The 10,583-nt window shown below is 59.2% G+C and overlaps 2 protein-coding genes across 2 annotated transcripts in view; both read left to right on the top strand.

Annotated features, from left to right (window-relative positions):
- Positions 1 to 2,103: 2,103 nt before the first annotated feature.
- ADI1 (acireductone dioxygenase 1) overlaps positions 2,104 to 10,583 on the top strand; it is a 10,368-nt gene continuing 1,888 nt past the window's right edge. The window contains exons 1-2 of the mRNA XM_059405089.1: positions 2,104 to 2,344; positions 5,517 to 5,636. Coding sequence (XP_059261072.1) covers positions 2,225 to 2,344; positions 5,517 to 5,636 — 240 coding nt within the window. The 5' untranslated portion in view covers positions 2,104 to 2,224. The remainder of the gene's footprint in view (positions 2,345 to 5,516; positions 5,637 to 10,583) is intronic.
- LOC132021100 (collagen alpha-1(I) chain-like) lies at positions 2,380 to 5,508 on the top strand. The gene is made up of 2 exons (XM_059405088.1): positions 2,380 to 4,315; positions 5,084 to 5,508. The coding sequence occupies exon 1, from the start codon at positions 2,461 to 2,463 to the stop codon at positions 3,373 to 3,375; it is 915 nt and encodes a 304-aa protein (XP_059261071.1). The 5' UTR covers positions 2,380 to 2,460; the 3' UTR covers positions 3,376 to 4,315; positions 5,084 to 5,508.

The raw sequence follows: 10,583 nt of genomic DNA, 5'->3' as shown, positions 1-10,583 counted from the left end.
CTTTCTCTCCTCTTCCCCTTACTCTCACTTCAGGGGCTTTTCAAGGAGTGCGGTCTTACTGGAACACTTGCATGTTGACTGTCAGGCTGTAGTCCTCTAGCCCGTGGCTACTCTACGGGGAGGAGAATGTCTGCCTTTTGACTGGAAGTCAGTACCCTGGCCGGAATGGTAATAAGACTTAGAAACTTGATGCCCTCTCTTTATTCCTGTTCTTATAGAAAGTTGTCTCTCTTGGGCACGGGACAGCCACCTAAGTCACCAGGACAGCTGCCAATCTTAAGACTCCCGTGTGAGGTTTCCTCCTGATTGATCTAATGTGATCCCCTCCACATCCCTGGTCTAGCCACTTCTGGCTGGGTGACCTCCACTGGGAGCCCGCCGAAACCAGTATCCGATTGAATTAAGACACAACCTGGGGACCATTTCCTAGGGAAGTTGGCTGTAAGGACCACATGTGTTGGAATGTCGCGTAGACCGTGATGGATTTCAGTCTTTACTGTGTCTTGTCAGTGTCTTCTACAGACTACTTAAAGCTACAAAATCGGGTAATTTCCCCTTGTAAAACCTTCCTAGTATTTCCCTGGGTTAAAATGGCAAAACAGGGGCGCCTGGGTGGCTCAGTGGGTTAAGCAGCTGCCTTCGGCTCAGGTCATGATCCCAGCGTCCTGGGATTGAGTCCCACATCAGGCTCCTTGCTCCGCAGGGAGCCTGCTTCTTCCTCTCCCTCTGATTCTGCCTTCCACTCTGTCTGCTTGTGCTCGCTCTCGCTCTCTGGCAAATAAATAAATAAAATCCTTAAAAAAAAAAAATGGCAAAACAGTATGCAGTCTTCAGGACAGAGGGTGGCATGGTATGGCACAGTATTTTGGTCCATTCACCAGGCACACATCGGCAGCCTACGATGCCATGGGGAAAAGGGCACCGGCATCCCTCCAGGGCCTTTTACGGCAGGAATGCCTTCCTGGGCGGGCAGGATCTTGAGGGACGCCTCTGGTCGCTTTTGACACACAGGAAGCTCTGACAGATGCTGCGTGGGACGCCACCCAGGAGTCAGGGCGGGTTTGGTAATGGCCTTCTTTACTTTTCTGGGAGCATGGCCTCAGTAGGCTTCTTCAGACAGGTTTCTCTGTCTGAAAGATGGGAATTTCTGCTGTTCTTCTATTTCTTCTTGGTCATCGGCTCCAGACCTCACCCCACCAAACCTCATCTATGTTCTAGAACTTCATCAGAGGGAGGTGAGAAGGACGCGTTTCAGGAAGGGCAGACAAGAGCAGAAATAAGTGACTGTGCGTCAACTCGGGGGTCCTGGGTTACCTCGTGAGAGCTGTCTGCGGGGAGGGGTGACCCTGAAGCTTTACTGGGGTGGGTGGGGTCCCCATCAGAGGTAAGACCATGCAGTCTTGTCTGAAGTGCAGGTGGAAGTGGGCAGTGATGTGGAAGGCGTCCCTGGGGGACAGCAGCAGCTGGTCACGGGAAGAGCGGAGAGGTGGGCTCCCCCCAGATGTGGACGGCAGCAGCAGACTGGACAGAAAATCTGCCTGGGCCTCATGGGCAGTGGTTCCCAGGGTTCGGAGTGGGCTGTTCACTCTGGCAATGTGCTGTCCCGGGGGTAGGTTCAATCCCGCAGCCTTCGAGTGACCTGGTTCCCTGTTGGAGGCTGTGCCCGATGGTGAGATGACTGGATCTTTCCCGGCTGACTGCCTTGAGAAAATGAACCTTTTCTTTTCTAATCCGCTCAACAGAGGATCGATTCAGGGACTGGGAAGGGCAAGCTCGTTTTCTCCCCTAGAACGTATCCAGTCCTCCGGGGCAGGGAGCCGGGCAGTTTACAAATAGAGGGCGGGGCAGGCTGGGGGTTGGCGAGGACGCGGCCCCCGCCCCCCGCCATGACCCTAGGGTCCTCGGTGGGGACAGGACCTGACTTCAAGTCCCGCTGCTCCCCACGGGGCTGCCTGGGTTCTGGTGGCATTTCACTTCCCTTTCCCACCGCCTAAGTTGTTGCAGCAGCTCGCTCCGCGCACCGTGACCCCTGCCCCCGCCGCCCCGCCGCCGCCCCTCCCACCGCCGCCCCGCCCCGCCCCGCCCCGCCCGGCCCCCCGGGGATAAGGGCCCTCCCCGCGCGGCGCGGCAGCGCTTCGTCCACCGCCTCGCGCAGCCGTTGGCCGGGGTCAGGGACGGGGGCCGGAGGGCGCACAGGGGGTGCTCGCGGCGCCCCCGCTCCGCCATGGTGCAGGCCTGGTACATGGACGAGTCCGCCGACGACCCGAGGCGGCCCCACCGCGCCGAGCCCAGCCGCCCGGTTGGCCTGGAGCAGCTGCGCCGGCTCGGGGTGCTTTACTGGAAGGTAGGCGGGGGCGGGGGCGGCCCCGCGAGGTGTCCCGAGCTCCGTGCACCCCAGCGTGCAGCGAGTGGGCACCGCGGCCGGGACTGCGCCAGGGGGTGGCAGGGAGAGGGACGCTCATGCTCAGTAACGGGGGGCTCCGGTGGTGGGCTGCGCCCGGGGCACCTGCTCAGTTGCGGCGCCGGGAAATCGCGACCTGGGACCAGTGCGCATGCTCAGTAGGGGGCGCCGGGTGGTCCGGGGCGCCCGGGACATCCTGCACATGCTCAGTAGCGGCCCGGGAAATCGCGATCGGGGAGCGGTGCGCATGCTCAGTAGCGGCGCTGAGAATCGCGACCTGGGAGCGGTGCGCATGCGCAGCAGCAGGGCCGGATGGCCCGACCCCGGGGCCTCTGCGCTGGCCGAGCTTTAGGCGGTGGGAGCGCCGTGCGCGGGCTCAGCGTCGTGGCCCGCCCAGGCCGCCGTGCGCGCGCCCCGCGGACGGTCGAGGGCCGCCGCTGGGCAGTCCGGGTGGGCTCGGGGAGGGTCTGTGGGCCGCCAGGGCGCGCCGCGCGCAGCTAGTGGACCGCACGGGCGGGAGGCCGGGGACGGGCTGCCTGGGGCAGTGTGCGGGGCCCGAGTGGCGCGCCGGCGTCCTCCGCAGGGGCCGGTGTCCGAGCGTGGGGCCGCCCTCACCCCCTGGGCTGCAGGGTCCCGGCCGCCGAGCCCGCGGGCCGTCCGCTCGTGCGCGTGCGGGGCGCGCCGCGGTTTGCCGGGGAGGCTCGGAGCGCGCTCGGGCCGACGGCCGGGGGCGGGGGGACTCGGCTGCCCCTCCCCCTCCCCCTCTGTCCCTGCCCCGCGCGTGCCCCGCGCGTGCCCCGCTCGTGCCCCGCGCGCTGTTTCAAGTAAATGAAACGTCGGCACCGGGCGCGCGGCCAGTCTCTCGCCGGCAGGACCGGCGCGTTCAGGAAGCGCCCGGAGCGCCCGTGGGTGTCCGCAGAGCGCACGGGCCGCAGGCGGGTCCCCGAGTCGGCGGCCGCGGCGGCTCCGTCTAGAGTGCGGTGCGCGCGCGGCGCAGGGCGAGATGCGGGGCGGGGTCGCCCCGCCGGGTCCCTCCGCCCCGCCTGCCTGTGCGCCCTCGGCCGCTCTGACGCGTGAGCGAATCAAGTTTCCTCTAAAGGCGATATCTGTTTTTTTGACGGAGGTCACAAGTGGAGAGGAAGCAGGCTCCCCCCAGCAGAGAGCCCGACGCGGGGCTCGATCCCAGGACCCTGAGACCATGACCCCAGCTGAAGGCAGCGGCTTCACCCACTGAGCCCCCTGCCCCGCCCCCCCACAAGAGAAAGCAGTGGCGGGCTGTGGGGCGCCGTGGGGCGCGCCGCGGTAAGCAGCCGGGCAGGCCGGGCGTCCACCTGCCCTGAGCCCGTGGGCCGTCCGCAGTGGACGCTCCTGCCGGCCGCCAGGCTCCTGTTTGCGGCGCTGGGCAGGCGCGAGGCCGGCTGCCTCCTGGCCCCGAAGACGACGCTCCCCGGATCGCTCCGCTTTGGGGCCGTGTTGGTTTTTCCAGTTATTTCTCTGCCCACGCCAAGACGGAGCACGCACCTGCGGGCACGGAGCACGCACCTGCGGGCAGGACCATCTCTGAGGCGGTCCGATGGTCCGTAGTGCCCGTTGCGACGGGGGACATACGTTCGGTTTTATCACAAAGTCAGTTTCTCCGCAACTAAACAGAGTTCACTTACGGCGCTTTGGGGATTTCGTTCTTTTTGGAGAAGGAGATCTTGGTCAACTTGTGAATGTGTCCAGAGGATGAAAGACCACCTTTTAAAGGCATCTTCCAGTTTCTCCGCGGGGTCAGACCCAGTTCCTCCGGCCTTCTAGTTCTGCTCTGGATAAGTCAGGGCGCCCGGCTGGCCCAGTCGGCAGAGCCTCCAACTCTCCATCTCAGGGTCATGAGTTCAAGCCCTGTGTGCGGCATGAAGTATACGTAAACATGTAAATAAGTAAATGGTGTTTACTCTCTGGGTTTTGTGTCCTGTGTATTCTTATATACTTCCTTCATAATAGCTGTTCTCGATCAGTGGGAACCGATGGAGAAGTTTTGCGCGTCTGTTATTAGGGACAAAGCAGAGTGACAGATGGTTTTAGTGTGGGGCAGTCCTGCGCGTATCCCGAGGTGGGTTTCATGACTTTTGGGGAGGCATCTTTGTAGAAATTAACGAGTTGATGACTAGTAGTTTAAGATATTCTGGAGTTTGCCGTTCAGGAGTTGTGGTAAAATGTGCATTTTATCACAACGTAATGCAAGGTGAACTCAATTCATTGCCAGTAGTTTGAAGTAGGAGTGAGATTAACTCTGAAGCAGGAGTGAGATTAACCCCAGGAGGGGTCCTGGCGAGTGCTTCATCACAGACGTGATAGAATGGGACCTTGAGGGGTGCCTGGGTAGCTCAGTCGCTAAGTGTCTGCCTTCAACTCAGAATGGGACCTTGAGTAGATAAGGTTGTGATGAATGACGATGATGAAGGAGCTTTCTGGATGTGTGAAGCTGTCAGGAGCAAGGCTGTGGGGATGTGAAGATTCTTTTGGAGCAAATAATTTTGCTTGGTTTAGAATGAAGTTTTGTGTGTGTGTGTGTGTGTGTGTGTGTGTGTGTGTGTGTGTTTAAACAGGTGATAGGGACAGAAGAATAGAAATGGCAACTGGGGCCACATGATGGAAGGGCTCTCATCCCGGGGTAATGAACTTGGGTTTTATTTGTAGGCTTCCAGAGCATCCAGCCCAGGGAAGCAGCTGACAAAGAGATGTCACAGAGAGATCAGAGACCTGCAGAGGATTTGTGCTGGAGGAGCAGGACTGGGGTGGAGGTGGGGTTGGTGACCTTGGACAGGCTTGGTCATGGGTGTTTCACCTGGGCTCCTTGAAGTGGGACTAGAATGCGAACGTAGAATCCCCCAGGAAGAACTGCTGGGGAGAAGGGAGGCAGGAATTAAGTACAACTGCACTCTCCTTAGCTGTGGCAGAGAATGGGGAAGCCCTCCAGAGAAAGGGGGAGCGGAGGAGAAGGAAGGTTAGTCTGCAGTTGACAGAGGACTGGATGATAAATTTAGAGTGGAATCATACTGGAAATCCAGTAACAGAACATTTCTTTGTTTGCATTAATGTGACCTCCTTTTTGTTGTTTTAACTCTAATAGTTGGATGCTGACAAATATGAGAATGACCCAGAATTAGAAAAGATCCGAAAAGAGAGAAACTACTGCTGGATGGACATCATAACCATATGCAAGGATAAACTGCCAAATTATGAAGACAAGGTAAGGGAGCTCTAAGTTCTTTGAAGAGGCGAATTGTTACATTCGCTCCTATTAAACACAAGCTTCTTTTTGTATTTTCTTTTTCCTTTTTTTAAAGATTTAATTATTTATTTGAGAGAGCTTGCAGGTGGGGGGAGGAGGAGTAGAGAGCCAGGAAGAGAGAGTCCCGAGCGGGCCCCTACCAAGAAGGAAGCCAGACGTGGGGCTCGATCTCACGAGCCTGAGATCACAGCCTGAGCAGCAGTCAGGATAGACGCTCCCCTGACTGAGCCATACTTTTTCTAATTCCTTAACGTGGTTGCTGAGGTCATGGACTTGCAGCCTTCTTTTTTTAACATAGGTGTTCAGTGCTGTAGATTTCCTCCAAGTACTTCTTTAGTGCCATCACACGAATTTCAAATGATTTTCATTTTCATTCAGTTCAGAATACTTCCAGATTAATTTCCTTTTTGATTTCTTTGACCTCTGTGGGTTTTTAGATATGTGTTAGTTTCCAATTATATGGGGACTTTTCCAGAGACTTCACTTTTCTTGCCTTCTAATTTAATTCCACTGTAATCAGAGAATATATTTTGTGAGACTTGAGTCCTTGGAAATATACTGAGGCTACTTCATGGGCCAGAGCACAGTTTATCTTAGTGAAGCCACCGTGCAGGCTTGAGAAGAGTGTGTCTGCCGTTGCTGGGTGACTCACTCCACGGATGTCGACTGGTGGTGCTACTCAGCAGCTACTCCTTGCTGATTTTCTGCTAACTGAACTTGTCTGTTGATGGGTGGTGCTGAAATCTCCAACTAAAATAGTGGATTCATGTGTTCTTCTCCTTCTGTTACTTTTAGCCTCGTGTATTTTGATGTCTGTTGTTAGGTGTCGAGATTTTCATGTCCTCTTGGAGACTGGACCGTTTTGTCATTACATGATACCCGTCCGTATCCCTGATGGATTTTCCTTGTTCTGAAGTCTGCATCGTCTGAAATTAATGTAGCTCCCTGAGCTTGCTTTTGATTACTATTAACATGGTGTTTCTTTCTCTAAAAGTTTGCGTTTAACTCACTTGTGTCTTTGTTTTAAAGTGGGTTTCTTGGGATGCCTGGGTGGCTCAGTTGGTGAAGAATCTGCCTTCGGCTTAGGTCATGACCGCATCGGGCTCCCCGCTCAGTGAGGAGCCTGCTTCTCCCTCTCTTCCTTCCTGCTGCTCCCCCTGCTTGTGTGTCAAATTAAAAAAAATTTTTTTTCTCTCCCTCTCTCTCTGTGTCAAGTAAATAAATAAAATTTTTAAATTCTGACTGCAGCACTTAATAGCTATGTAACCTTGAGCTTCAGTTTCCATAATGTGTGTCACACTTCTGTCTGGTTCTCAGCCTTGCTTTGTCTCTAGAGATGGATTTTTTTCTTAGCTTTTAGCATGCCCTGTCATTTTGGTTAAACCAGAGTGTAGCCTCTGTTAAGAGGAACCAAGGCAAGTCAGCCTTTAGCGTGAGGGTGTGTGTTATCTGGGCGGGAGTTCCACTTGCTGTTGATGGTGCCAGGGATTTGGTTTCTAGTTCCCTGGATTTTCTTCTCCCCTGGGGTCTTTGTTTCTTTAAGCGCTCTTCCTCCCGTAGATTCTGTGTCTCACACGACTTCTTTTGAAGCCTCAAGTCACTGTTATCTTCTGGAGCCCTGTCATGTGGTCCGCTGTTGGGGAGAAGAAGTGATCTGTGATGTTACCTGGTACCATTCAGGCCAGTCTTTCGTGGGCTTAGTTCTTCTGTTGTGGCCTTTTCTTTCGCCCTTTAGGCTGGAGGGGACTGGACAGGGTCTTCCCACAAGTCAGATAAGGCTTCGGTGCAGCTGTTTCCCTGGGAGTACTGGCCTTTGGTGCAGGACATTCTGGGAGCATTTAAAAATGGCTATTTTCCCCTCTCATTGCCTGCAACGTGAAAGGATATTCTGGGATCTTCATCCTGAGAACCTGATGGGGTTTCTAGATACAAAAGCCATAGAACTGTGGGGCTTCCCTTAATCCTGGGCTCCCGGGTGGTTCCCACTTTGAAGCTGGGGCACACTCAACCTGCCGCAGTTTGCCAGGACGACTGCTTGGCGTCACACCAGTTTATCTGCACGGGGCCCTGTGTCCACCTGTTTCAGAGCTTAGGGTGGCATTTTATCCTGTGACTTCAGTCCTCTGGTGGATCTAGGGAAAGTCTTCCAGACTGTTCTTCCATCAGCTTGGATGTCTTGTGTGTGTGTTTTAGAGGAAGGAAACCGGCAGGTGTCCCAGCAGATTGGACTGAGAACAAAAGCGGTGTGAGAACACGGGTGCGGCAGACACATGCATGCTGTGATTGTGCCGGGCGGAGCATGAGTGTTACGGTACTTCCAAGATGATGGCCCATTTCTCCCCGGGTCATGGATTCTCTCAGATTTACATGGTGTGTGTTGCCATGCATGTTAGAATACCCGTCTTCTTGGCAGTGATTTTGTCTTTCCTTTTTTTAATTTTAATTTTTTTAGTGCACGTGTGCACACACGCATGCGAGAGAGAAAGAGAATGTGGAGGAAAAGAGGGAGAGGGAGAGAGAGAATCCTAAGCAGGCTCCACGGTCGGTGCAGAGCCCTGTGTGGGGCTCGATCTCACAACCTAGGATCATGACCCCAGCCGAAATCAAGAGTCGGACGCCCAGCGGCCCGAGCCACCCAGGAGCCCCAGCACTGCTTGGTCTTACTGCGTTGCAAAGACCCGTGTGCTGTTAAGGGCAGTAACTGTGTTCTCGGTCGTCCTAGTCCCCAGAGTGGCTTCTCCCGCCGAATTAAAGTCTTGCTGGTACAGGCTTCTCTGTCCTGTTTCTCTGAAACAAACCTGTACTGTCTCCTATGTGCTGTTTGTGTTCCATGAGTAGAGTCAAGCCTTGCGTTTTTGGCGGGACCGCCACGCAGAAGGCGCTGTGTGTGCGCGGTGTGCGCTGCGGGGAGGCTGTGGTGTCACAGGACCCTTCCTGCTGACAGGAAACTGGATCGAGTTTTGTTCGTCAGGTTCTTCCTTGCGAACTTCCGTCTCCCCTCATAACGGACAGGAAATCTGTGGAGGATTATTTCGAGTCTATAAAGGCCATGTTTCTTCTCAGACTTCCACTCGGTGTTTGCGTCCACCTGGGTAGACCCTGCCCGGGTCGGTCCCCCGGCAGGTGCCCAGCGCGGTGGCCGTCTGTCCCGCGGTGTTGACTTGGCCTGGGTCTGCAGGGAGAGGCCGCCGGCTCCCTTCGGTCACCCCAGTGCGGGCTCCCGATGCTTGAGTCCTGGCGGCCGTGGATACAGGCCAGGGCGTCTGATGCTCGGACTGTCCCAGACTTAGCGAGGACGAGCCTCTCGGAGGGTTTCTGTCGCGTGGGCCGGTGGCCATCCTTTTCCCGATCGCCACTTGACTTGGGGAGCCGCAGGCGCGCGGCGCCCCCACGTCCCCTGACCTGGCCTGGCATCAGCCCCGGTGCCGTCACGGGTACTTGGAGACCCCGCCGGGGCCCTCGTTGCTGCCTGGGGGTCACTGGCGCCCGTTCGCCGATGGGCCGGGGAGTTGTGTGTGGGAGGGAGAGCTGGTTGGCGCGAGCGGACGCGGCTCCTTCAGTCGGCGCCACCCGACTTCCGGCCTCCGTCCGTCGGGGTCGGCCACGGCTGGTCCGCGCGAGGACCCCGGCCGGCGCACCGACCACTCCTCGCCCTCGGCCGCAGCCGCTCGTGTCAGCCTGGCCGCGGCCGGGTCGGGTCCTCGCAGACGCAGACGCAGCCGAGGCGGGGCGCGAGGCCGGGGCGCGAGGCCGGGGGGGGGGGGGGGGGGGGCCCCCCCCGCCCGGGGCCGCCCCGGGGGGGCGCGGTTACGTGTTCCGCGCGCGCCTCCCCTCCGTTGTGCTTCCGTGGAACAGCCCGTTGCTGCACCTCCGCGGGGCTGCAGGGCGGCGGCGGAGCCCGCAGCGTCCGGCCCGGCGGTGCTTGCGGACGTGGGCGCCTGCGCCCCTGCCCCGGCGTCGGGCTTCTGTCCGGCTGTGACGGCCCGGCCGGGGGCGACCCGGTGCCTGTTCCTGTGCGTGCGGTCGAGGCCCGCGGTCGGGGTCCGTTCCGGGCGGGGTGGCCGCGCGGGGAGCGCTGCTGGCTCGGCCGCTCCCGCTCCCGCTCCGCCGCGACGCCGCGTCCCCGCAGCCCTCCGGCCTCCGGACAGGCGGCGGCGCGGCTCCTGCTGCCAGCGGCGATCGCGACCGTCCGTGGCTTTTCCAGGGGCGCCTCAGACACCCGGCCTGGGGCCCTGGGGCGGGGCGGCGGGGCGGAGGCCGCGCGGGGCCCGGGGCGGGGGCGGGCGGTTACTGCGGGTTCGTCCGCTGCACCGGCTCCACAGCGGAGGGTTTGCACTCTCGGGGTTGGGGTGAGCGCTTTCCGACCAACACAACGATTGGAACGAGGGGCGTCTTCCAGGAAATGGTGACCCGGTGGGGTCGTGGACGGCGTGTGACGCGGGAGACGGCGTGCGTGGGGCGTGGGCGCGGGAGACGCGACATGACCGCGCATGCGTCTGAGGCGCGGGACAGCCGCGTGCCCGTGCGCGTGAGGCGCGGGAGACCCGGTGTGCGGCAGGAGGGGCGCGGGGTCCCCGCGGGCGAGGGAGTCCTCACGGCCCCGAACCGTGAGCTGTGCGGCAGGGGCCGGCCGCGTGCGCCCCGCTCCGTTGAGGGCCCCGGGGGCGTCGGGGACCCGCAGCCCCGGGGTGTTGCGGGTGGAGACCTGGGGCTGTGGTGGACACGCGGAGCGGCGGTGGCGTGTTCGCGCTCTGGCCGCTGCTGGCCCGGCGCCAGGTTCCTGCGCTGCGGGAGTCCGGCGACCTGGCCCTGGTCCCCGCTCCTGCCGGCCGGCCGCCGCGCCTCCGTGCCGCCGCGCCTCCGTGCCGCCGCGCCTCCGTGCCGCCGCGCCTCCGTGCCGCCGCG

This window comes from Mustela nigripes, chromosome 7, assembly GCF_022355385.1.
Source record: "Mustela nigripes isolate SB6536 chromosome 7, MUSNIG.SB6536, whole genome shotgun sequence".
NCBI lineage: Eukaryota > Metazoa > Chordata > Mammalia > Carnivora > Mustelidae > Mustela > Mustela nigripes.
The sequence above is the reverse complement of the archived record's forward strand: the minus strand, read 5'-3'. Positions and strand labels throughout refer to the sequence as shown.